The 27,970-nt window shown below is 46.1% G+C and overlaps 1 protein-coding gene across 1 annotated transcript; it reads left to right on the forward strand.

Moving 5' to 3' along the window:
• The first annotated feature begins 4,601 nt into the window (after positions 1–4,601).
• LOC141133759 (thialysine N-epsilon-acetyltransferase-like) lies at positions 4,602–18,278 on the forward strand. Its single transcript, XM_073623304.1, has 6 exons — positions 4,602–4,822; positions 13,466–13,517; positions 13,946–14,032; positions 15,925–16,026; positions 16,485–16,525; positions 17,893–18,278. Exons 1-6 carry the CDS (start codon positions 4,757–4,759, stop codon positions 18,091–18,093), a joined length of 549 nt encoding a protein of 182 aa, XP_073479405.1. The 5' UTR covers positions 4,602–4,756; the 3' UTR covers positions 18,094–18,278.
• Positions 18,279–27,970: the final 9,692 nt, after the last annotated feature.

Below are 27,970 nucleotides of genomic sequence, written 5' to 3' on the forward strand. Positions count from 1 at the left end.
ATTGGATTTTTTTTATAACAAAAAGTAGAAAATATCATTTTTTTTCAAAATTTTCGGTCTTTTTCCGTTTATAGCGCAAAAAATAAAAACCGCAGAGGTGATCAAATACCATCAAAAGAAAGCTCTATTTGTGGGAAGAAAAGGACGCAAATTTCGTTTGGGTACAGCATTGCATGACCGCGCAATTAGCAGTTAAAGCGACGCAGTGCCAAATTGGAAAAAGACCTCTGGTCCTTAGGCAGCATAATGGTCCGGGGCTCAAGTGGTTAAAGAATTTGTAAAAAAACTACCTGTCCTTATTTACACTTTGAATTCACATTGGGGGGTGCTATTTGGGGGTCCCTTCCTGCTAAAGTAGGTTCCAGATTCTGAAACACCCCCCTGTCTGCAGACGCCCACAACCACCAGGCCAGGGTTGTGGGGAAAAGGCCATTGTATTCATCAACATAGGGACAGAGTTCTTTGCCGGGGGGGGGGTCCCTCTTGCAAGGTACCCCTCATGTTGAGGAAATGTGGCCTGGTATGGTTCAGTAGGGGGGGCACACGCTCCCCCCCTTTCCTTTCCTGGACTGCATGCTCAGATAAGGGTCTGGTGTGTTTTTTGGGGGGAAACCCCACACTATTTTGTTTTCTTTTTTTTGGGGTCCAACAAAAACATATGAATTAGGTCGTCATATAGGACAGTGTTTCTCCAGTCCTCAAGGCACCCCAACAGGTCATGTTTTCAGGCCTCCATTAATTTTGCACAGGTGATTTGATCAGTTTCACTGCCTTAGTAATTACCCAGGGGCGTAGATAAGGGGGGGTCAGGGGTGTTCAAACTAACCCCAGAGAATCCTGGCAAAATGTCCAGACAGTGTCCCTGCTGTTTAGCCTTAGCATCAGCACAGTAGAAGCAATCAGAGTTTCGGAGTGCAGCAGCCGGCCCCCTTCAATTGTTCCCCATCTCCTCAGTTTAATAAGGGGTCCCCCTGAAAAGCATGAAATTACTGCGAGGTCTCAGATTCCGGCAATTGACAGTGCCCATTTGGGGGAACTCCTAGACGCCTCCTTGAGGTATCATATGACACAGCCGAAGGGAGACTGGGGATACAGAAGTTTTTCTTCTGTGTCGTACTGAATCTGAGGTCTGGTAAGTAGGAAGGCATCAATGTTCTGTTTTGGGAAGGAGAAAGTGAGAATTCCAGGCTGGGGGAGTTTCTTTTGGTGGGGGGTTAAAGAAAGGGGGGTGGGTTTGCTTTTGGAGAAGGGGGGAGTTTCTTGTAGAGAAGTTTACAGTGGGTGGTTAATTGCAGGGATTTGCTTCTGGGAGGGAGTTTGATTGGATGAAGGGAGATTTTCTTCATAATTAGGAATCTTTGCTGGGGGAGAGGGTGTTGACTGAGGGAGATATTTTAGCTTTGGGGGGTCGGTTTAGAGACAGGGGGATTTAATTTTTGGGGGATATTTGAGGAAGGGAGATATTTTACAGTGGGAATCTTGGGGAGAGAGGATTCTTAGGAGGGAGAAGGGGATTTTTTTTTCCTTTAAAAGAGAGGTTTTTTTTTATTATACTTACCTAGGTGGATGGAGCATCGATCCAATGTTGCATCTGTCTCCAGCTGCTTCTAAGCCCAACAACAGAGCGATCAAAGACCGCTGATTACTCAGTTCTCAGCCTTCAGTGAGCAAAGAGTGGTGACTGTCAGTCCCTGGCTCTGCCCCTCCCCACCATCCTCCCCCAAGCTCACTGGAATACCAGGCTGTGGAGGGTGCAGGAGCGACTGGCTCAGGGTCTCAGCGGCTCACTGAGAGGCTGAGCGAGCTGCTGGTCCAGGCATCTGGGTGAATCCTGACTTTAAAGTTAGGATCTCTCCATAGCCTGGATCTGTTGAGCGATATCAGCTGACAGCGGCTATAGCTGGCTGTCAGCTAAAAATGGGTCACAAAAGTGCAGAACGAACTGCGCTCCCCCCCCAGGAGAAGTACAACCAAGCGGTATGCCGTCGCTTTCCATGTGAATATCTCCTAAACACCACAAGTTCAGGAGATATTGTACTATACCTACAGATAAGCATTATTATAGGCTTACTTGTAGGTACAAATTCAAAAGCTGGGTTTGCTACAGTTTAAGACTTAAAGCGTTTGTAAAGGTGTTTTTTTTTTTTTTTAAAAATAACAAACATGTTATACTTACCTTCACTGTGCAGCTCGTTCTGCACAGAGTGGCCCCGAACCTCGTCTTCTGGGGTCCCTCGGCGGCTGTTTCAGCTCCTCCCCGCAAGCATTCACCACCTTAATGCGAGCTCCCTCGCACGGTGGTGAGTGCTTGCGGGCGCGCTCCCGTGATACAGCCGGCGGCTATAGCCGCTCGCTGTATCACTCGGCCCCGCCCCCCGGCGCGCCGCGTCATCGGATGTGATTGACAGCAGCGCGAGCCAATGGCTGCGCTGCTTTCAATCCATCCACTGCAGCCAATCAGCGGCCAGGGTGAGCGGAGGAACAGATGTCGGGAACGCGAAGCTGACTTTCGAGGCGTCAGGTAAGTAAAACGGGGGGCCTGGGGGCGGCGGTTCTGTCAGAAGTTTTTTCACCTTAATGCATAGAATGCATTAAGGTGAAAAAATTTTTACCTTTACAACCCCTTTAATAAAAGCCAACCATATTGACCAGGTGCAACCATCCTGTGGTAGGCAGTGCACAATATTTTTTATTGTTTCATCTCTTAAAAAATTTCATAAAATTTTCTAGGACACATTTTTTTAAAGGTTTAACTAAATCACTGAATTTACTGCCTACCACAATATGTTGCCCCTTGCACCTGCTCAACTTGCACAGTAAGGTTAGCTAAAATCCAGTCTTGGGTCTCATTCATACATCCTACATGACCATGGTGCAGCAAGTATACTGCAAATACCTGCACCCGGGATCAGATGTTCCATTCTCTGCTCAGCCTGTACACCTGAGTGACGGGCTGTCTGCTGCTGTAAACATGTATCCACATGTCACAAAAAACAAAAACAGGTGACCACACTTGCATCTCACGCCACTGATGTAGTGGTGGTTGATCACTCACTGCCACTCCTCTAGATCAGTGTTTCTCAACTCCAGTCCTCAAGGCGCACCAACAGGTCTTGTTTTCAGGATTTCCCTCAGATGAAACGGCTGTGGTAATTACTAAGGCAGTCATACTGATTAAATACTGATTAACTCACCTGTGCAAAATAATGGTTAGCCTGAAAACATGACCTGTTGGGGCGCCTTGAGGACTGGAGTTGAGAAACACTGCTCTAGATAGGTATCTAGGTATCCACATGTATCTGCACATCCAGTGGTGACCTGCAGGTAGGGATACATTTTTGCCCTTGGACAAAATCTCTCTGCATCCAGGATCAGAAATTTGTCCCTAACAGCAGGTAACCACTGTGACCCACGGTTTGTTAGTGTGTTGCTCAGGCTCAATCGATGTTGGGAGTAATGTAGATGACATCGAATGTGCTGCAGGAGTGCCGGCAAAAGATGGAGCCCATCCCAGCTCCTGTAGCCAATGAAGGGAAGAGAGGAAAAAAAAAATCGCTGGTGCCGCACATCCACCGAGTCCTATGGTAATGTAGCACTGATGGGAGAGACCTCAGCCCGGGTTCCCGACAGGCCACACCCCCAACGTGTTTTGCTTTGTCCCACGGAGCTTAAACATGGGGACCACTGGATGTGCAGATACATGTTACCAGTAAGGATGAGCTCCGGCGTGTCCTCACACTCCACGTGCCGAGTCCGCCAGGAAGTTGGCACGGCGCTGCGCTAATCACAGGCAGTGAGACATTTTCCCGATGTGTGGCTGCAGAGATCAGGAAATGTCTCACTGCCTGTGATTAGCGCTGTGCCGACTTCCTGGCGGGCTGGGCACGTGGAGTGTGCAAACACGCCGGAGCTCATCCTTAGTTACCAGCAGTGGTTCTTTTCAGCCCATCACTCAGATGAGCAGCTGACAAAGATTGGACCATCTGGGATCCTGGCTGTAGGTACTCATGGTATATTTGCCATTCCACCATGGCCATTTAGAATATGAATGAGATCTAAAGCCTGGTTCACACGGTGAGTTTTTTTTAGATCAACCCAGCGGGCTGAACGAAAAAAAAAACTAGGGAGCTTAGGAGGAGCTCGCTGTACTAATGAGTACACTACCGCACCACAACCGGGTGCATTGCGTTCTATTCAGTTGAATGGGGATACATTTTTGCTGCGCTGCATTGCAAAGCCTCATGGCCCCATTCTGCTGTCACATGTTTTTACAGTACCTCCCCCAACATAAAAGTGTAAATGGTGCCTTTAAGTTTAAAAGACCTGAACCCCCCCTCAGGAAAATAAATGATCTACGGCCCTGTAATTACCGCAGCCGTTTCATCTGAGGGAAATCCTGAAAACATGACCTGTTGGGGCGCCTTGAGGACCGGAGATGAGAAACACTGATATAGGATAGAGGTCTGGTATAGATGAATGGAATCCCTGGCTGCTTTGTTGGCAGCAGATTCCTCAGCAGTGAACTGCCAACAAGAGGTTAAATTCTCTGTGGGGGGAGGGGCTGAGCTCACACTCACTCTCTATGCTCTGACATCAGATCAGGTGGATTCCAACAAGGTGCTAAATCTCAATGCAGTCATCAGACCTAGGAATGAGACTCCTGCTGGCCCCATGAATTCTGACCACAGAAGGCAGTGAGGCTTGGTTGGCAGAGGAGGGGATTAGCGAGTGTACCTGCACACATCGTATGTGAGTGATGGCCAGATACAAGGTGCGTGCGGCAGAGCCGGGAGACTGCGAAGAGATCATGCAGATGATCCAGGTGAGATGATCGGACTTATATTCCTATAGAAATATTTGAAAACGGCGTGGTTGTGTTGGGCTCCACCCGCACAGCTGCATCATTCATTTACACTTCCCTATGAATGAATGACTACAAGTACCATCAAGTATTGAGGCAGATGGCTTGTAGTTTTCAATGAGTTGTGAGGGTTCTGGTGAGCATTCTTGTAGTCCATTGATCCCATACCCTGTACAGCTATGCTGAGAGTCTGCAGGGGCCCGAGATTCCACCAATAATCTGCTGATCATGGGTGCAATGCTCTGCAGATTACTTAGAAAAAAAAATGAATAAATTTTTTTTTTTTTCCCTACAAAGGCAAGCATATCCTTTAGTTACACATGTTCTGAGAGTAATATAATGCACACGTCTAATTACCACCTTTAATCAGCAACAGCACCTGTCTAATGTCTTTGATTTGGGATGAGTTGGTAACATCCTGGGTCTGTACACCTGCTGTGCCCACTATGAGGAGTTCCCACCATCCCTGCACTGAGTACCCAGGTCTGTACACCTCCTGTGCCCATTTATGAGTTGTTCCCACCATCATTGTACTGAGTTCCTGGGCGTGTACACCTGCTGTGCCCACTATGAGGGGTTCCCACCAGCCCTGTGCTGAGTTCCTGGGTGTGTACACCTGTTCTGCCCACTATGAGGAGTTCCCACCATCCCTGCACTGAGTACCCAGGTCTGTACACCCCCTGTGCCCATTTATGAGTTGTTCCCACCATCCCTGTGCTGAGTTCCTGGGTCTGTACACCTGCTGTGCCCACTATGAGGAGTTTCCACCATCCCTGTGCTGAGTTCCCGGGTCTGTACACCTGTTGTGTCCATTATGAGGAGCTCCCACCATTCCTGTGCTGAGTTCCCGGGTCTGTACACCTGCTGTGCCCATTATTAGGAGTTCCCACCATCCCTGTGCTGAGTTCCCGGGTGTGTACACCCGCTGTGCCCTTTATGAGGGGTTTATTTTTGTTGAAAGTTTTTATTGAATTTTTATTGAAAAATCTTACAAACAACAACTTATATACAATAAAACCATAATAAAACATATTTACTAAATAATTGAATACGACTATACAAAACAAGAACATAATGATGCAAACCAAATTGCGCAGAACATAATCCCTATGAGACAGCCAGACTAAGGGACATCATCGTCACCATGCATGTAGCCTTTTATCAAAAATATATTTGATCTTGAAAATCTAGGGGAGTGAATCAACAATACAAAGAAAAGCCGCACACCCCGAGATCAACAGGCAGCAGCTACAGAGTCCTGATATTCCTCCATGCCCTTATCCAGGCCTCCTGCTGCCATCTGTCTTTCTCAAGACACCGAATCTTCCCAACCTCACCCAGAATGTCCTACACCACCACTTCCACAGGGAGGATTTAACTCTGTAAGGATACCTGACACCGTGCACTCCATGTGAAATAACAGACTACTAGACTAAAAAAAAGTGTTTCCAAATCATAATCCTGACGAGTCTGGAATGTCCCAAACACCTACTCTGCATAACTCATATGAGGGATGAAGGGTATACTGTGCCCACTATGCCCTCCCCAACCTCTTGTACACCTCTATATTAAAAGGGCACTGAAGTAGAAAGTGATCCATGGACTGCACCACACTCCACTCTCGGGCAGCCCCGATCACTCATGGAAGGAAACTTCAAGTTGCCCTTCACATATAGTTTTCCATGAAAGGCAAGCCAAGCCTGATCCCTAAACTTCATTGGGATTCTCTCCATAATCAATCGCAAACCCACCCCCAAAACCAGGCTTGGGCAATCCCTCAAGGCCAGTGGCTCGCCAAAAGCAGAGCTCATGATCCGCTTCTCAAGAAGTTTCCTTGGAAGAGATGTGACTTTTCCTGCTGTTACTTGCCACTGCCGAAGCATGTTCAAACACGGGGCAACATAAGCCGGGAGCTTATCATGCTTGACCCTCAGGCTTTTCACTGGCCCACCATTTTCCCAGTCTCACAGAAAGGGCCTAAACCAGGACTGGAAAATACAAACCCACCCAGGCGGTCTCTCTGCCAACATATTACCAAGATTATACTTCACAAACATCAGAGAGAAAAAGACTACAGGGTTGATCATCCCTAGACCACCCTCCCGCCTAGGAAGGTAAGTCACATTCCTTTTGACAAGGTTTATTCTGTTCCCCCATAACAGCTGGAAGAAACAAAAATTTGCAAAGACTAGTGCGCAAAAACCACAACCTCCTAAATAAAATATGTAAGCCTGAATAAAATGAATATTGTGGTACCAGATAGAAAGCAGCCAACATAAATTGGTGCACTCAACACCCCAGAACCTAAATGCTAAAACAAAATATGTGGCGCTGCTCTATCCTCCCGTACCGGACTGCAGGGAAACAAGATTGGCACTAATAGATCAATCAACATCCAGGTAAACCTCCTACTTGCAGGTACTAAATATATGACTGAAAGGTCTTAGCCACTGAACCAATATTCCTAATGGATAGCCTGCATGTCAAATAAAAAAAATTATATACACAACTAGTGCAATCTCTAGTGCAATAAACCAACCTCCACACTAAAATCAATGGTCAAAATCCTAATAGGTATCCTGCATAGCAAAATATGTACATAGATAAATAAATAGTTGCATAGATAGCTAAATAAAGTGACTTGTGCACAAGTGCAATCCCTAGCCCAATGACCAATCTCCACTAATGTATACAGTAAATCAGAGTGACCTGATAATGACTCTAAAATACAATCCAAATATTGTAAAAGTGCAAATAGTGCATATCAAGTGCAAAATAATTAAATGGTGCATAAAATAAATGAATTACTGATGTGACCTCGTTTTCTCTAAAGTGCAGTGACTCAACCAGTGTAGAAAATATCCTGAATAATGTGCGACTGCGGGTGCCAATGAAATGCTCCGCAGTAATAAAATTACAAATAAAGCAAAAAATGCTAACATATGTGCAATATAAGATAATAATAGTAGAATCACATCCCTTAAATCTGAGATGCAAACGGAGCACACAAAAAAATAAAACACAAAAATAATTGTAATAGAGTCCAAAATGTGACAATGGTGCATTACAATTATTTTTGTGTTTTATTTTTTGTGTGCTCCGTTTGCATCTCAGATTTAAGGGATGTGATTCTACTATTATTATCTTATATTGCACATATGTTAGCATTTTTTGCTTTATTTGTAATTTTTATACTGCGGAGTATTTCATTGGCGCCGGCAGTCGCACATTATTCAGGATATTTTCTACACTGGTTGAGTCACTGCACTTTAGAGAAAACGAGGTCACATCAGTAATTCATTTAATTATTTTATGCACCATTTAATTATTTTGCACTTGATATGCACTATTTGCACTTTTACAATATTTGGATTGTATTTTAGAGTCATTATCAGGTCACTCTGATTTCCTGTATACATTAGTGGAGATTGGTCATTGGGCTAGGGATTGCACTTGTGCACAAGTCACTTTATTTAGCTATCTATGCAACTATTTATTTATCTATGTACATATTTTGCTATGCAGTATACCTATTAGGATTTTGACCATTGATTTTAGTGTGGAGGTTGGTTTATTGCACTAGTTGTGTATATAATTTTTTTTATTTGACATGCAGGCTATCCATTAGGAATATTGGTTCAGTGGCTAAGACCTTTCAGTCATATATTTAGTACCTGCAAGTAGGAGGTTTACCTGGATGTTGATTGATCTATTAGTGCCAATCTTGTTTCCCTGCAGTCTGGTACGGGAGGATAGAGCAGCGCCACATATCATTTTGTTTTAGCTGGAAGAAACAACTATAGACCCTGGTATAGAGAGAAACTGGCAAACCGCAAACAAAACATACAGAAAAATCGGGATCAGGTAAGTCTTGATCAGATCAACCTTTTCCCTCAAGGAAAGCCGCCAACCTTTCCAGCTTGCCACCTGGGCATCGGCATTCTCCAGGTTGTTCACCCAATTTGCATGACCATAGTCACCTGGGCCAAATTCAATGCCTAGAACTCTAATTTTTTTTGTTGGGGCTCCGGGAAGTCACCCGGGAGAACAAGCCTCTCTCCTTCCACGCCCATCCAGAAAGCTTCACACTTGTCCTAGTTGACTTTTGAACTTGATGACTCTGTATACTGCCTTATCACTGAGACCACCTCCTGTGCCTCCCCAGTCCCAGAGACAAAAACAGAAACTTCAGAAACTTCATCAGCCTAGGCCACAACCTTCAAAAGAGGCTCACCAGCGATGCCCAAAGGTACCCCACACAATGGTCCACTCTCTAGACTTCTAATGAAGTGGTCGATTGCAAACACATATAGCAGAGGACTCAATGGACACCCCTGACGCACACCCGAGCCAACCACAAAGGGCTGCCCGACCCAACCATTAGCCAGAGGAAAGCTTTCAGCCCCTTTGTACAAAATCTTGAGCCAATCAATGAACCCCCCCCCCCCCCCCCCCCAGGCCATATTTTCCAAGAAGGAGCCATAAGTACTCATGATTAACCCGATCAAAGGCCTTAGCCTGATCCAATGTCAGCAAAAATTTACCCCAACCAGCAGCCCTACAACGCTCCAAGGCCTCCTGGACAGCTAACACTGCTGAGAAAGTGCTTCTACCTTGGACCAAACCGTGCTGGTGGCGGGATAACAAACTGCCTGCAACTGGTGATAATCGCCAGAAGAAAATCTTTGCCAGTTTCTTTCTATCGACATTAAGAAGACTAAAAGGGGGCCAATTCCCAATCATCAAAGGATCTTTACCCTTTGACAGAAGGATCACTGCAGATTGCCTCATGGAGGGAGAAAACCCTCCTGCAAACAGCCAATAAAAACCTCTGCACGGTAGGAAGCCAGGATCATCTTAAAACATTTATAAAATTCGGCTGTCAAAACATCTGGCCCTGGCGTTTTTCTTGATGGCCAGTTTATCAATAGCCTGGATTACCTCATCTGCAGTGATTTCATCTGTCAAATTCATCAAAGGAACATTGCTCTCCAGAACTGGTGTAGAGTCCAAAAAACCCAACATCCTTGTCCGATCAAGGTTCCTTCCTTTCAGGAGATCGGCATAGTATGACCCGACAACCTCCAGGATCCCTGACCTAGACTTTGTCAGAGAGCCCGTACTGTCCTTCAGGCCATTGACCGTCTTAACTGCTATGCTCTGTTTACAGTTCTGGTAAGGGTCAGGCGAATGGTATTTCCCGTAATCCCTCTCCTGAACCAAAGAGGCGCACCGGTCATATTGATGTCTCCTAAGGAGGAGCTTCACCTCAGAGATTGCCCCAGAATCTCCTCCATTCGAAACAAGGCGGTCAAGTTTCCTCCGCAAACACTGGTACGTGATATACTTATCTTGCTGCTGCTTTCTTCCTATGGCCTTGAAAAGCCCAACAGTCCGCTGTTTTACAAGCTCCCATCATTCTGACTTACTGTTGCAAAAGTCTAGGATAGTTACCTGTGCTTGAAAAAAAATACTTAAAGGATTGTCTTACCCTCTCGTCTTCCAGGGGAGCCGAATTCAATCGCCAGATACCCCTCCCCCTAGGTGGCATGTCTCAGAATACAGTGATCGGAAAACTCCACTGCCCGACACACAGGTGCCGAAAAAGCAGAGTCTCCCTTTTAAAAAAAAAAAACCTATCTATCCTACTCTGACTACTACCTTGCTGAAAAGTGAACCCTGTGCTTTCTGGGCAGCGCTTAATGTGCACATCTACCAGACTTGTGCTTCCCTAACTATCGCATTGAGAAAAGGGCTGTCATAGCCCAGCTTATCTCTGAAACCTCTCCTGTCTTTAGACCTAGTAATAGCATTTAAATCACCTCCAAAGATAACCTGCTGGGCCGTAAAAAGAAAACTCACTGAGCAAAAAATAGGGCCATATGACGAGCACTTACTGATCTTAAGCTGGCAACATTAATGGTTGCCACTTTTTTAACGCAGTGGGAACTGCCATTAGGGTAGTTGAGGCAGTCGTTTCTTAGCCTGACTACTCCCTCTTCCTGGAGAACCAGCGCGCTTCATTGCACCCTGGAACTCCTCATCCATTCATCCAGTCCCATTCATCGTCATCATTTGACAGGACATCAAACTTATTTGCCAAAGGCAAATCCTTAGAACTTAAGGTAACCAAACCCCTTTTTTCTAGTTTCTTTTGCCACTCCTTTTATCCTTCAACCACTCCATATCATCCTTTGGACAAACGGGAATCAACAGCTTCCCCACTCCTACGCTCCAGTTCACCCCCCACCACTCTTCCCTTACCTACCACTAGACCAGCCTCTTCACCATCCCCCCCCCCCCCCCCACACTCCTCTGCACTCCATGATCCTTAACAGAAACCCTGCAGCGTTGAGGGGGGGCGCGAGGGACTGGCATTGCCTTTGATGCACCTGCCTCAAGACCTCTTGCTGCCTCTGCAACTTTGGAAGACATAGAAACAGAAGTATTGGACACATTCTTGGCAACTGATGCCTACCCTACAGACTGGGAAGACACTGGCACACTAGGCAAATGCACAGACTGGGGCACCACAGAATCTTGCTCTCTCCAGAGGTCTCTTTCACAGGGCAAGGAGCGGTGTCCATCTCCTCATCATCCGGCGAATCCATACCCAAAGGGGATTCCAGCTTAGTGATGAACTCCAGCATGCCAGTATCTCCCTCGACCTCCTGCTCTGATGTTCCATATTGCTGCTGCAGAGGGAGGGGGACAGAGGCCTCCGCCATTGAGGGCTCAGCAGATGCCTGAGGTGTTGAACAGCAGGGCTCCTCCTCCGGGCCCATTTTCTCACTCTCTGCTAAATCTGTCGGTACCTGCATCTCCTCACTGATTGGGTCACTTTCCACACAGGAAGCAGCTCCTCTTCTCATTCGGCTAAACCGTTCCTCGTTTCTATATTTTTCTTTAAATATTCCGCTATTTCATTCAGCAAGCTCACCAGTTCCTTTCTGCTTGCTCCAAGTCCTTCAATTCAGGCCTCAGAGCCGGTCTCTTCTTACTGTATACTTTGGCACAAATCTGTTTTTGGTTTTTTTTTTCTTCCTAAATTCAGCTATCAAAATGAACAATTTCTTCTCCTTCTTTCTCAATCAGTTTTTAGCTTACCGACAATCCTCTGTCCAGAGGCAGACAGGGACTCATCTCTCCTTGGGCCAGGCACAGTATCTTCCACAGGCTGAGGCTTAGTCACAGGCCTATCCGGGGGGCCCCCGCCAGGGTCCTCCCACAGGATCCAGCATCACTCCTGGGGCAGAGAAGCAACTCTAGCCCCTGGTCTCTGGAAGCACAGGAGCTAAAGAACCAACAACTCCGCACCTCACTGTCAAGGAGCAGAATGGCAGTTTCCCACCATCCCTGTGCAGAGTACCCAGGTCTGTACACCTGCTCTGCCCACTGAGGGGTTCCCATCATCCCTGCACTGAGTACCCGGGTCTGTAATCCTTCTGTGCCCATTATTATGTGAGGGTCTCACCTTCCCTGTGCAGAGTACCCAGGTCTGTACACCTGCTGTGCCCATTATGAGGGGTTCCCACCATCCCTGTGCTGAGTTCCTGGGACTGTACACCTGCTGTGTCCATTTATGAGGGGTTCCCACCATCCCAGCAATGAGTTCCCGGGTCTGTACTCTTGCTGTGCCTGTATGCCGGGTGTAATTCTCGGTATCTGTTCTTATTCTGTATGTATGGACTCTGCCCAGTACGACTTCTTCTTCTCTTGTCCTGTATGCCAGGCATAGGCGTCGCCAGAGGGTGGCTATCGAGGCTGGAGCCCATAGCCCCGAGTTTCTTGTGTCCCTGTCTAACTAGCGGGTCGCAGCTGTGGCGGGTGGCATTAGAGGTGGAGGAGAGAGACAAGCGCTCAAGACATCAGCTCTCTCTCTCTACCTGCAGGTCACCACTCTTCCGCCCTCACAGCTGGGCCACTTCAATGTGGGAGCGATGTGCGACAGGGAGCAGAGAGATGACATCTCTCACTGCCCACCACACACATGCTCTTCCGCCCTCACAGCGCGGGCTTCTTAAATATCGGAGGTGCGGCGGGGAGCAGAGAGATTACATCATCTCACTGCCCGCCCTGCATCTCCGCTCTCCTGCCCTCACTAAATGGACCAGTGCTGCCAGCCTGCCACCAATGCAGCGACCATGCACATTTGGTGGCGCTGGCATGGCAAGTGACAACCCACATCTAGTGGCAAGTGACAGCCTGCAAATGGTGGCAGGTGATGTGAGTTGAAAAGCTGCATCTGGTGACAGGCAACGGTGGCAAGTGACATGATGCATCTGGTGGCAGGAGATGTGGCAAGTAACACGCCAGGGCTCTCATTCTGCATTATGGTGAGTTGAACCACTTCATTATATATTAGAATGTAACAATAGAAACAATGCGCTTTGATCATCCTGACACCATATCAACCATGGTGCCATGATGATTGAAACGCTAACACCAGTCTTTGCCCTGGTGTTAGCGTTAGCTATGGGCTCTAGCCCCAGATCTTTTGCAGACCTAGCAACGCCCCTGATGCCGGGTGTAATTCTCAGTAGCGGTGATCAGTGCAGTCAGTAGGGGGTGCTGTGTTGTGCTTATTGTATCTGTATTTTGCAGGAATTGGCGGAATATGAGAAGATGTCGGATCGTGTGATGAATACAGCAGAAGGTAGGTGGGGCTGCAGTCTCTGTATCTGTGGCTGGTGGCACCCAGTTTGGGGTACATGGAGAGGGAGGAATATTCTCTATTGGATATAATAAAATGGGTGTTTTCCTGAAGATATTTGGGATAATCAGATCATCCAATAACCCCATTAGTTGGACAACTTCAGGGAAAATAAGGAAGGGGGGTTGGGTAAGATTTTACATCCAAGGAATAATGCTATGCTATACCTGTGCTATACCTTCTACCTGTACCACCCTATCCCTTTACAATCGTACCCCTATATAATCCTGACACTCCCTGTTCCCCTTACCAGGATGTTCAATATTTTACCCCAATGGTAGATTTCAATTACAAGTGCTACTCCTGTGTACTTTGCATAGAATCAAAGTAGTCATTGGCCATTGCCTTTTTTTTTTTTTTGCCCTCCACAGGGCTGCGCCGTGACGGCTTCGAGGAACCATCCCCTCTATTCCGCTGTCTGGTGGTCGAGGAAGAAGATGAACAGAAAAGAGCAGAAGGTATCAAGAAGGGCAAATCTTATTACTGTTGTAGGGGCAGAGACACAACCTACTGCAGGAAAATCTCACCATTGTGGGAGTATCTCTGTATTGTATTATTATTTAATATACAGTATAACAATTGTATTACCATACAGTTCTGGGGAAGAACAGTACACACTTCTGTCCAGTAGAGGGCAGCTTTCCCCTCATTTCTGCATCCATAAGATTTTACTGGTACAAAGTTGCACTCATATGAAAATATTAAATAAGGAAAAACGTCAACAATGAAATAAAAGGGAATCTCCCTAGAGAGCAACTTTGTATAAATTATGAGAAATGTAGCATTATCAGTCTATCATTCTGTTCTAAAGCAGGCAGCACAATATAGATTTTTATTCATGCAAGAATGAAACTGCATCACTTCTGTTCTCCATCCCATAGCTCATCACCTCTGTTCTCCATCCCATAGCTCATCACCTCTGTTCTCCATCCCATAGCTCATCACCTCTGTTCTCCATCCCATAGCTCACCTCCTCTGTTCTCCATCCCATAGCTCACCTCCTCTGTTCTCCATCCCATAGCTCACCTCCTCTGTTCTCCATCCCATAGCTCACCACCTCTGTTCTCCATCCCATAGCTCATCACCTCTGTTCTCCATCCCATAGCTCATCACCTCTGTTCTCCATCCCATAGCTCATCACCTCACCTCTGTGACCCAAGAAAAGGGGATCCTTTTGGGTTCTTCTCCACATGTAATCAAGTAAATTCCTTCTCATATGAAGACTACAAATGTAGATGATTATTACATATGATGACATCATCATCAGCTTACCACACACACACACACACACGGTCAAACCCTGTACTACTTAGTAAATACAGGTTCCTGATTGGTTAATTTATTTGGCCTTCAGAAAGACAAGTGACATTCGGCATTTCCCCAATGACAACCATTGATGTCTGGTGCTAAAATCTTAAAAATCCTTAGACAAAAAAAAGTTAATATTTTTTTTTTTTTTTTTTTTGGTGGGATCTGTCAACAAGATATCTAGCTGGATTATTCTATCAGATGGTAAAAAATGATCAGACGAGTTGTCAAGAGCAGCTTTAAAAATGGCAAATTTTTCTCCATTACAAACTGCTCTAAAATGTATTCTTTAAGCAACCCATTGTACTAGACACATCTAATTAATATTGAAAATCACCAATAGATGGTACTATACCCCAAAGAGACTGACAAGCTTCTCCCCCCTCTATCCCCCTTGTGCTGGCGTGACTGCGGATACATAGAGAATTTAATACATGTTCTCTGGGGATGCCCTAATCTCACCAGCTTCTGGAGACAGATATTTCAGCTGCTAACCAAATGCACTGGGATTTTTGCAAACCCCATTCCAATGCCTATAATTTAATAGTTCTTTATTATTAGTTACTTAGTTTCGAATTTTGGATCTTTCCCGCGTTATCGAAATAATTAATACCGCATCTAAACGAATGGAACACAACAAATTGAAATTTTTCCAAATTTATTCGAAATAACGAATTTACGAATGACCAGAAAAACTAAAAAAACAACAAATCAAACAAACGAGCACATTTTTCGGCAGTGCAAATGTCCTACTATGAAGTGTAAAGTGAGCCTGGGGTGGTGGTGCCATGAAGAATCCACAACATACTTGTACATTGGCAGACTTGCCTCTCGGTACACCATTCCCCGCATCTGATCTGGGCTATATACACACAATGTCTCGTCTTCCAAAGATAAAATAGGAATAATATACATCTATTTTTTTTATAAAGCCTCTTCTGCCAAAATACTCAACCTGTCAACTTTTTTTTTTTTTTTCCAGTTCCATATTCACAGGCTATGAAATATAAACTGGGTCTATTCATTTTTCATATGTTTTCAGGCCCGCGGCTGGTGGGTTACGCCCTGTCTCATTACATCTACAACACGTTTAAAGGCCGAGCACTGTACCTGGAGGACCTCTTCGTCATGCCACAGTACAGAGGTGGAGTATACCGGATCTGGGGGGGGGGGGGCCAATTAGATCACATGATCACCCACCCAGATTTATCCCCTACGGTCACCACAAAGTGGAATGTAAAAATGGTAGATGGGTCCTCTTCAAGTTCCCATAGATTCTATATTTTACTCCACCAGGATGTAGGTGTCTTAATTTGTCAACATCGGGGGTCTGAAGGAAAATTTAAAGTGTGTGTGTGTGTTTGTTTGTTTGTTTTTTTTTTTTTTTTTTTTTTTTTTAAGTGTGGACAGGAAATGGTCATAGGGCTGTAGAAAAGCTGTGTGGAACTATATTCATGATGATAACATGATGGGCCCCTCTTGTCTTCAAGGACCCTGTGTGAAGTTCTGATAGCTGTATCCTTATAGATACCCCATGTTTGTATTAATCTATACAAGAGGAAGGTGTCTCCTCCCTATACTGACCTCTCTTGTTTTTTTCAGGTAAGGGAATTGGCTCCAAGCTACTGACGGCTACAGCAAAAGTGAGTACACTCCATCTATACTTTGGGCTTTATACACACAAAGGGGGTAATATTTGGTGTTCCAAATGAGTACTCGCACAGGTTTTTGCTCCTAGTCCTAACTATTCTGTTATTGATAGCCAAGGGTTACATAGAGACAGGTGATTTCCATACTCCCAGGCCAACTATAACCTAGAAGATGCATCTATAAATTATCATTCTCAGACAGTGTGCCGTTCTTGGACCATTGATATATATTGTTGAATCGGCTGTGCCCGCAGGTAATCGCTCACTTGTAGGTATGGGTGGTGTTGTGGTGGTGGTTTTATTGATGTGGGTGGATGGAAGTTCAGGCCTTTGAGTCATCCAGATAGCAAATGAATGTAATGTTTCTAGTATATGTCTGTTGTTGTAATTATATTCCTATATTCAGTTTGTATTGTTGGGGTAATCTGATCAGGAGGGGGGGGATGTCCTTCTCAAGTGTATAAAAGCCTGTTTACTTGTTCAAATAAACAGTTGCTATTCTGGTTTACTCCAAAACTCCAAAACTGGTTTTGCCTAGTTATTGGGGTAACTATAGCCAGATTTGCGGGTCTCATCTTCCAGAACTTGGAAAGCAGCTTCTTGGCGGAGATATCCAACAGGGTGTCCAGAGTCGTCACAGATGGGTGTTGTGGGTGTAGTTGGTGTTTGGGTGAATGTTGTTGTTGGGTGGGTGGTGTTGTGGGGTGGTGGTGTTATTGGTGTGGATGTTGTTGTTGTGGGTTCATAGGTGGATGTTGTTGGGTAGGTGTTGTTGGTGTGGGTTTTGTAGTTGGTGGTTGGGTGGATGGTGTTGTTGTGTGGGTGGTAGAGGTTGTTAGTTCCCAGTACTGAAAACTTTTTAATCAATCTCATGTAGACAATCTCTAAAATTATTCTTCTGCTTACAATGTGTTTTTCATAGCAATATTGAGATCTGCAGCCACCTGAGGGAGCAGCAACTGGTGTGTTGGCCACTGAGATCTGCATCTTTGTTGAACAAGTAGTGCATAATAGGTCACATAAGTGTACTGCGCCCCAGACAGCGCCCAGAATGACCTGAAGAGGATGGAGCCGTGGATACACCCACTTTTAGTATTTTAGGCCTGTCCACATTATAAGTGGAAACCCTAAATCTTTAGGATCTTAGAACATAGTGAGGTTTATGCATAAACAGCACAGCTGAGACTGTCATTTGGGTAATACACTCAGTGGCCATGAGACCCTCCACTTAGTGTGATGTTGTAGTAAGAAGATAATTCCTTGAAGTGGGGTTTCTATTTTCTGGTCATTGTGAATTCAGCTGATGTTATAATATAATGGTGGCTGTGCCGGTCCTCACTGTGTCTCTCATCTCTCCTCAGCTCTGCCTGTCTCTGGGTTGCGCCCGTCTACAGCTTTCTGTCCTGGACTGGAACCAGTCGGCCATTTCCTTCTACCAGTCCCGTGGGGGTCGCAACATGTCCGAAGAGGAAGGGTGGCGCATGATCTGGTTCTTCCCGGATGACCTACAGCAGATGGTTTCTAAGAATGCTGAACAGGCTGGAGACCCCGGGCTGTTATGATGCAGCTGCACCTCTTGTTTCCCCCACAAAGAATTTAAGGGGTGCTATACCCAAAACTCACATTACAAGTGAGTGTTGGTGAGTTGATTGACTCGCTGTCTTTTTAATTTTTAGGAACTTCTCTTTTATGGTTTTCACGTCTCCTCCTACCTCATGACGCCACTACAATGGGAGCTGATTCCACCCCCCCCCCCCCCCCCACCCCCTAAATGTTTTATATAAAACCTTTTGATACGTTTTAAAAAAAAATTGCACTTTATTAAAATGTTTTTCTCCTATAGACTTTTTTTTTTTTTTCTTTTAATGGTCTTTAAAGGGTTCACTCTAGTAAACAGTGAAAATGAAGCCTTGAAAGGCATCTGGTGACCTGGGAGTGCATATTAAAGGGGGGAACGTAAGGTGTTTCCAACTCCGCTCACTGTGCTATTGCTGCTTTGGCAGGTTGAAGGATATCTCATTATGCTTCTGATGTCCCCTCTCAACCCTCCATTATCCTTCTGGAATTCTTATTGCGCCCCCCCCCCCCTGCTGGCCATCTCCTGGATGCTATAGAGGAGGAGGAGGATCTATATCTACTGCACCTTTTGCTGGCCTTCTCCTGGATAGTATGGAGGAGGCGGGGTTTATATCTACTTCTCCCTCTGCTGGTAATCCTTTGGATGTTATTGAGGAGGTGGGGTTTATATCTATTGCCCCTGATGACAGCTGTTGCAGTCCCGCCCATGGGCTAAAAGAAACTCTCCACCTAAAATTGGATGCAGGACACACAGTTGGGGAAGCAGGCTCCTCCCTTTTTATCAAACCCCCTTTCAAACAGTTCCTCCCTTTTTTTTTTTTTTTTTTTTTTCCTGGAGTCCATTATTGGCTGTCTGTTATTAGTACATTGTGGATTTTAAGTTTGTGAGGGTCTATATACAGGGCACACTAACGTGAAATAAGGCAATACACCTGAAATCTGTCTCTGTGTTATCTTCTCACAATATCCTGTACATCTGACATCAGGCTGAGAATGGGCATTGTGGACTGGAGTGGGAGGTGTTTCAGGCACTGGGGGCTGGATAGGGAGGTGTTTCAGACATTGGAGACAACAAACTCCAAAGTGTGCGGTGAATCACGTCAAATGTTGCAATGATCCATGATGTTATGCATGAAAAAAAGATAACTGCACATAGTGTGACTCTGTATGATATTTTTAATCAATAAAAGGGCTTACACTTAAAGCAAATCCAATAAAAACAATCTTTGTATCTTAAAATGTATAGGTAATAAGCAACGATTCCACGAGTGTCAACCAATGCGTTTCATCCCCAGATGATGTCCAATAGGACGAAATGCGTCCGGAGATCGAGTCTTATCATCTTGAACAGCACAAGAAAGACTCTTACACATTTTTTTTTTTATTTGTTTATTACTTGTTTCAAGATGGACTATTTTAGGATGTTCACTCATTAATTTTGAATACTTTGAATTATTTTTTGATGCTTTCATTTTTATTTTTTTTTTTACTTAATATCAGCACTTTACAGTTTGGTTGTTCATTTACCACACACCTTTTGATCAATTTATGCTCATTTGTTCACTATTGAGCGCCACACTATTGTTTTGTTTATATTTCTGCATTTACATTTTTCAGTATGTCTGCGCCTCCCCCCCCCCCCTCCCCCCTACACCACCCACCACTGGACCTTGCTGCTATCTGCCTTTCCCAACGATGCCACAACATTGCCTTCCATGTGATATTACAAAGCTGGAATGGCTTTACGTGCAAATAAATAGCAACTGGCAACCTGCCATTGCGGTACAGCACATTCTGCAAATTCACATATGGGGAAGAATCCACCAGATGGAATTTAGACACTGGACATGTGGGTGGCAGGGACTGTATTTTTATTTTTTTGATGAAGCAGCTGGGGCAGTGATGTTTGCCTTCTATAGTCTACAACTGGTGGTGTGCTGCTGGAAGACATGCTGCAAGGACCTGTGATACCCTTTGGTATACCATCAGCCTTGTCAGTGGAGGCTGCTGAGAGGTCCTGAGATATAGTGGGGGTAGACCTGAAAGGTGAGGAGGAGCAGAATTGCATTCCTTTTGTGTTGCTTTAAGGTGCTCTTGCCAAAGGGCTGAGTGGTGGGAGGTTAAATGCCTTGTCAAGTATGTGGTACCCAAATGGCTAGTATTCTTGCCTCTTGATCTGCAGAGGTTGCAAATTTCAACAGTGTGATCGGCTGCACATGTGCTAAAAAGGCCCAGACAGCTGGGAAGTGGGCCGGGAGATAACAGCTCCACAATGTGATGGAAAGGGGTGGCTGCTCTCTACTCTTCAATGATGGCTGCCTCTGGAGATCATCCTGCCTTGTTGGGGTTGTGCCTCACCCTCACTTTCCTCCTCTGCTCTAGACAACTTGACAATACACTGTAGCTGGGGGAACATGACTGCCAATTTGTTGTTTACTAGTGTTCTGCCTCTCTGTAGGCTCATGTTCCTGCCTTTCTCAACCTCAGAACCAACATCAGAATCAAGTAAATGCTGTGCATCGTCAAGAAGCAAGTGGCTGACGCTGTGTTCAAATAACTCAGCTGAGTCTGGCAGCTGCAGTGGACTGCACACTAGTCTCTGCTTGGGTGACGGAGGAGGATGAGGACTGTGTCTTTTGTTGCCAAAATTAATGTAAGACCCGGGGAAAGACGATAGAAGCAAACTGAGCCCTGCTCTATCTATCTCCAACTTCACACTGCAAATGCTTCTTATAGGAAAGAACCTTTTATAGTGTGGGGTGGGACTGTGAGCACTGAGCCGTGATTGGGGAAAGTCATCATCCCTTTGTCCAATCAGGGCTCCGACAGTGCTAATTTGTGAAGCCTTGCCCCTGACTAGAAGTCAGGGGCAAGGCTTCATTCAATTAAGGCCCCTAGAATGCATTGTGAAGTGAGCAGTGCATTGTGGGGCTCTTGGTGGGAGAACATCCCACTGAGCACCTCCCAAAGTCAGGCATTCACCAAACGGGCGAACAGGCGATGTTCCAGCAGAACTTTTGCTTGGCTCGAATTGTTCAGCCAACTCTAGCTGATATTCTACTATGGAATGATTTCTTTTTTAGTATTTATTGTATTCATGTATGTAGTTTTATGGACAATCCAACCTAAGAAAGAAAACTGGAAAAAAAAAGTTATTTTTCTTTTAAATTCATTTTTATACGCGTATGTTCACACAGTCATGGGGAGTGTCTTAATCTGAAAGGTTTAATCACTTACGGACCACCGCTTGCCGATATACGTCCTAACTTTGAAGAGGAATATCATTGCTATGGTAGCAGCTAGCTTCTTTGGCAGGCGGTCCACTTTAAGAGTGGTCTCTGCGGTGGATTCACCGCAAGGTCACTTTTATCGGCAGCGGGAGAGGCCCCCCCCGTCCCGCCGTGGTACGGTGCCCTCCGCCGCTTAACAGAGCCGTCGGCAGCAATCGGATCTTACCTCTTGCTGGGCATGGAGATTGGACATTGCAGGGCAGAAGCGACGTCAAAACGTCACTTCTGCCCATAGCTCTTAAATGCACATTTTCCCCTTTCGTCTTTCAGGACAGCCACCATGAGAGAGATAGTCTCCTCCTCTTCCTCTTAGGAAACACTGCGCCAGCCCATAAATTCTCACTTCCCCCTGCCAGACCTCAGTATTAGTGTTTCCTCCGGTGGGGAGACACTGTGCAAGGAACCAGGCTTTTCAGTCAGGGGACTGTGGCTGTTATTTGTTTTTTTTTTTAAGCCTGTTAATGGGAGCAGGGGCTTCTTATGGGCATGGGGGGACTTACCCCTCGATTCAGTGGCCACCACTTCCTTGCTGAGCGCAGCTTCAGGCTGTGGGGGTTCCCTATCGCGGTCACAGGGCTGCAGCAGGCTGGCGTCCGCCCTTCCTGTATACTTTACAGGCCGCTCTCTTTTTGGAACTAGGCGGGCCGGACGACGGGCGACGTCATTTCCGGCGGAAGGGCGGGGGCTTGCCTTTGAACTGCGGCTTCCGGTTCCGGGTCGCAGGGCTGACAGGGAAGCCAGGCACAGGCTGGAGACGAGTCTGGGACGCGCACAGGCAGCGTTGGACTCGGTAGTAGCAACCACCTGCAAGTCATGTCGGAAGCGGATGCTCAACCAACGGACACTACCTCCAGCCTTCCTAAGGTAAGAGTGCCTTGGGGAAAAGTACTCTTTACCTAGGATTGTCCCTCCATGTATGGTTCCTGTCATGGGGGGGGCAGATACCCTGGGTGGTCAGGGGAGGGAGGCTCAGATCCCCATAGATGAAGGAGGGTCTAGTGCACTCCCAGGGTTGTATCCTTGTTTTTTAAAAAAAAAAAAAAAAAAAAAGTGACAAAAATGTTTGTTTTTCCTTTCTTGTATTTCAGAAAGCTACAGAAAAATCTAAGTCTACCCATAGCTCTAAGAGGAGGTGTGCCTCTTGCAGGGACACATTAGGGGAGGCATGGACAAAGGTCTTGTGTAGGGAGTGCATAGACTCCCTTGTTAAGGAGAGGGACTCTGAACAGGAGTCAGGACTTGCAGCCTCAGTTAAAGAGCTCTCGTCCACCTTTTCTTCATTTAAAGCCTTATTTGAAAGGTTTCAACCTTCCATTAGTCCAGCTCCCCAGGATACAACCCCGCCTCAGGCGCAGGTCTCTGCTCCTGCCCAACCTGCAACTTCAGTTAGGGCAGAGGAAGCTCCAGGGCCTTCCGGAGTGGAACTAAGACAGCCAGATAGTTCCTCCTCCGATTCCCAGGATGGTTCAGAGGGGGAGGACCAGGACGGGGAGTCCAGGAGATCCTCCAGATATAGATTATCCCTAGAGGAGGTAGAGGACCTCTTAGGGGCTATTTATACAACCCTCGGTATTCAGGAGGACAGGAAACCCCTGACCCTTCATGACCAGATGTACAGAGGCTTGGGGGAACAAAAGAGAAAGGTTTTTCCAGTTCATGAAGTACTGGTTGAAACTATCAAAAAGGAGTGGCAGGATCCCGAAAGGAAATCCTTTTTTTCTAGATCCTTAAAGAGGAGATTTCCGTTTTCGGATGATCCTACATCTATCTGGAATAAAAATCCCAAGTTAGATGCTGCTTTCTCCCAGGTTTCCAGACACACTGACCTGGCTTTTGAGGATTTTGGTCACGCACCTATGTCATGGATAAGAGAATAGACTCTCTCCTTAAAAAGACGTGGGATTCAACAATTGGTAACTTGAAACCTGAGTTGGCTGTCACAGTAGTGGCTCGCAATCTGGAGCACTGGCTCTCTAAGATTCAAGAGCATATTGAGGCTGGAACGGCAAAAGAAACCATTCTGTCTTCCTTCCCTACGATTCTGCGGGGTATCGCCTACATAGCTGATGCCTCGGCAGAGTCAGTACGTATGACGGCCAGATCAGCGGCTCTGGCCAATTCGGCCAGGAGAGCCCTCTGGCTAAAAACCTGGCCGGGCGATAGCGCCTCTAAAGTCAAATTGTGCGGCATACCGTTAACGGGAGACCTTCTCTTCGGCCCAGGCTTAGAGACTGTCTTAGACCGCACAGCAGACAGGAAGAAATCCTTCCCGGTTAAGCGGAAAACCCCTGCACCTACAAAGAAGGGGTTTCGTCCGCAAAAGCGTAAAGAGACTCCAAAGCCGGAAGGGCAAAGGAAGTTCTGGGGTCAGAAAGGCAAGGGCAGAGGAGGGGCGATTTTTCGCCCTCCTGAACAGCCCCGTAAAAATCAATGACTCCCCAACCATGGTGGGGGGAAGATTGGGGGCCTTCCTCCCACAGTGGGAGGCAATATCCCCCAATCGCTTTATCCTAGGGATTATAAGAAGGGGGTACCATATCGATTTCACGAATCTTCCTCCTCGGAGATTTTTGGTCACGCACCTACCCAGGTGTACGGCAAAAGCCGAGGCTCTGTTGGAAGCATTAAGAGATCTGGTAGATCAGAATGTGGTTCTAAAAGTTCCAAAAGCCGAGGAGGGAGAGGGGTTTTATTCACACATCTTTGTAGTGAAGAAACCCACAGGGAAATTCAGACTGATTCTGAATCTAAAGCCCCTGAACAAGTCAGTGACATACAGGAGATTCCGTATGGAAACAATTTTCACGGTGAGAACACTGTTGCCCCGCAACTGCTTTATGGTATCCCTGGACCTAAAGGACGCGTATCTACACGTTCCCATAGCAGAAGCCTCACAGAGGTTTCTCCGGCTAGCGGTAGATCTAGGTGGAACATCGGTACATCTACAGTTTCAGGCGCTGCCTTTCGGGCTATCCTCCTCGCCCCGCATCTTCACCAAGGTCTTGGCGGAGGTGATGGCCTTTCTTCGGCTCCAGGGAATATCAGTGATAGCATACCTGGACGACCTGCTCCTGTTTGCAGCGTGTCCACTGCAGTTAGTCAGGGATCTAGAGCTTACAAGAAGAGTTCTTACAGGTCTAGGGTGGCTAATGAACTTGGAGAAATCCAGTTTGATTCCCTCCCAGCGCATTACCTACTTGGGCTACCAGTTGGACTCAACACTTCTGAGAGTGTTTCTTCCAAGAGAAAAAATACTAAAGCTGGACAGGGCAGTGGCTGGTCTCCAGTGCAGCAGTCGGGTCTCTATAAGAGTTCTGATGTCGGCCCTGGGTCTGTTGACCGCGACCCTCCCAGCAGTGCAATGGGCAGGTCTGCACTTTCGTCCCTTACAGTCCTTTGTCCTAAGGGTGTGGGATCACAGCCAGAGAAGTCTGGATGCCTTGGTTCAGGTCCCATCCCAAGTAAAGAGATCCCTCTGGTGGTGGAGGAGGGTCTCAAACTTGTCGCAGGGTCGTCTGTGGTTCATCCCAGTCTCTCAGGTGGTAACCACAGACGCAAGCGGCAGAGGTTGGGGGGCGCACCTGGGTTCCCTTGTAGCACAGGACACCTGGGAGGGAAAAGAACTCAGAAGGTCGTCCAATTGGAAGGAGCTGAAGGCAATCGGGCTAGCACTCAGGTTCTTCAAAAAGGAGCTAAAGGGCCACCATGTACAGGTGCAGTCGGACAACTCGTCCGCCGTAGCTTATGTGAACAAGCAGGGAGGCACAAGGAGCGGAGTACTGCTGGCATTGGCATCAGACATTCTGAGCTGGGCCGAGACTCACACTCTCTCACTCTCAGCAGTCTACCTGAGAGGAGAAAAGAATGTGATAGCAGACTTTCTCAGCCGAACCAGGCTGAGAGAGGGCGACTGGATCCTCAACCAGGAGGTTTTCAATCTCATCTCAGAGAAGTGGGGTCCTCCAGAGGTAGATCTGTTCGCGTCAAGAAACAACGCGAAAACCCCTTGTTTTTTCTCCCTAAACAGAGGGGAGGGAGCACGAGGGGTCGACGCATTGATCCAGGACTGGCATTTCAGAATCTGCTATGCCTTCCCGCCCCCAGCGTTATTACCAGCAGTTCTCAGGAAGTTTCAGATGGAAAACACGTCCCTGATTCTGGTAGCACCACATTGGCCAAAGAGGGCTTGGTTCTCAGTACTCAAGCAGCTAGCGGTCGAACCTCCCTTATTCCTGCCACCTCGAGAGGATCTCCTCTCACAGGGCCCAGTCCTCTGTCCACAGGTTCACCAATGGCAGTTAGCGGCCTGGCTACTGAGGAGGGTATGCTGAGAGCTAGGGGGTTTTCTGAGAAATTAATCTCCACCCTCCTCAATAGCAGGAAGAAGGAAACACGCCAGATATATAAAAAAATCTGGGTACGTTTCAATAAATGGTGTGCAGAAGGCTCCCTTGCGGTACATAGTCCCACAGCTGTGTTGGAATTCCTTCAGTGCGGGGCAGACAAGGGTTTATCCATAAGTACCCTTAAAGGTCAGGTGTCAGCACTTAGTACTTATTTAGAGAAACATCTGGCCACCAACCCCTGGGTGGTCAGATTCTTTAAGGCTCTGTCTAGACAAAGACCGGTTCAAGGTCCTCCCTTTCCCAAGTGGGACCTATCGTTAGTTTTGCAGGGCCTGACGGGAATCCCCTTTGAACCTTTAGAGGAATGTCTACTAAAGGATCTTACGCTAAAAACAGTTTTTTTGGTAGCAGTGACAACTGCCAGGAGAGTCAGCGAGATTGAGGCCTTATCTGTTAGATCTCCTTTTTGCGTTATTTTTCCAGATCGGATCGTCTTTAAGACCGATCCAGCATTTTTACCTAAGGTTGCTTCTGGTTTCCACAGAAGTCAGGAGGTAGTTTTACCCTCATTTTGTCCCAACCCCTCGGGGGAAAGGGAATTAAAATTTCATTCTTTGGATGTAAGGAGATGTATCCTTAGATACCTAGAGCTGACCAAGGTGTTTAGAAAGTCAGACTCTTTATTTGTTTTGTTTTCTGGGGCCAGAAAAGGATGCAAAGCGTCTCGACGCACTATTGCCAGATGGCTCAGAGTAGCCATTGGCCAGGCCTATACATTGGCAGGGAAAGAAATCCCAATGGGTATAAGAGCACACTCTACTAGAGCTATGGCAGCTTCGCAGGCAGAAAGGGCTGGAGCAACGCCAGAGCAAATATGCAGGGCTGCAACATGGTCCAGCTACTCCACTTTTGTAAAGCACTACAGAGTGGACCTGGTGTCGGCTAGTGAGCAAGCCTTTGGGCGAAAGGTATTGCAAGCGGTAGTCCCACCCTAAACTGGTAAGTGCTCGTTTATCCTCTCATGGTGGCTGTCCTGAAAGACGAAAGGGGAAAATTAGAGTTACGTACCGGTAACGTCTTTTCCAGTAGTCTTTCAGGACAGCCCTAGTTACCCACCCGAAATTTTTGGGGGGGTCTTACAAAAGACCAGAACGCAGCATGATAATGATATGGAATAGTATGTTATTAATGTGTTCTTGTGTCTCCCCTGCTGACCGGAGGTAATCTCGGAATATACTGAGGTCTGGCAGGGGGAAGTGAGAATTTATGGGCTGGCGCAGTGTTTCCTAAGAGGAAGAGGAGGAGACTATCTCTCTCATGGTGGCTGTCCTGAAAGACTACTGGAAAAGACGTTACCGGTACGTAACTCTAATTTTTTTTTTTTTTTTTTTTTTTTTGACAGCATTTTTTAAATTTTTTTTAGTATTGCATTTTAGTGTAAATATGAGATGTGAGGTCTTTTTGACCCCAGATCTCATATTTAAGAGGTCCTGTCATGCTTTTTTTCTATTACAAGGGATGTTTACATTCCTTGTAATAGGAATAAAAGTGACACAATTTTTTTTTAAAAAAAGAACAGTGTAAAAAATAAAATAAAAGGTAAAATAAATAAGAAAAAAAAAATGTAAACGTGCCCTGTCCCACCGAGCTCGCGTGCAGAAGCGAACGCATACGGAAGTAGCTCTCGCATATGAAAACGGTGTTCAAACCACACATGTGATGTATCGCCACGATCGGTAGAGCGAGAGCAATAATTCTAGCCCTAGACCTCCTCTGTAACTCAAAAAATGCAACCTGTAGAATTTTTTAAACGTCGCCTATAGAGATTTTTTAAGGATAAAAGTTTGTCGCCATTCCACGAGTAAGCGCAATGTTGAAGCATGACATATTGGGTATAAGTTTACTTAGCGTAACATTATCTTTCACAATATAGAAAAAAATTGGGCTAACTTTACTGTTGTCTCATTTTTTTAATTCAAAAAAGTGTATTTTTTCCAAAAAAAGTGCGCTTGTAAGACTGCTGCGCAAATACGGTGTGAGAGACAGTATTGCAATGACCGTCATTTTATTCTCTAGGGTGTTAGAAAAAAAAATGTATAATGTTGGGGGGGTTCTAAGTGATTTTCTAGGGAAAAAAACCTGTTTTTAACTTGTAAATAACAAATCTCAAAATGAGATTTGGTCCTTAAGTGGTTAAAGGTTGAAAGGTTTAGTAACAAATCAAC

The sequence above is a fragment of the Aquarana catesbeiana genome, linkage group LG03 (assembly GCF_042186555.1).
Source record: "Aquarana catesbeiana isolate 2022-GZ linkage group LG03, ASM4218655v1, whole genome shotgun sequence".
Taxonomy (NCBI): domain Eukaryota; kingdom Metazoa; phylum Chordata; class Amphibia; order Anura; family Ranidae; genus Aquarana; species Aquarana catesbeiana.

Coding starts and splice junctions, on each gene's coding strand:
- LOC141133759 (XM_073623304.1), top strand. CDS start 4,757: ATGGCCAGATACAAGGTGCGTGCGGCAGAGCCGGGAGACTGCGAAGAG. Junction 16,027..16,484: donor CGTCATGCCACAGTACAGAG/GTGGAGTATACC, acceptor TGTTTTTTTCAG/GTAAGGGAATTGGCTCCAAG. Junction 16,526..17,892: donor TACTGACGGCTACAGCAAAA/GTGAGTACACTC, acceptor ATCTCTCCTCAG/CTCTGCCTGTCTCTGGGTTG.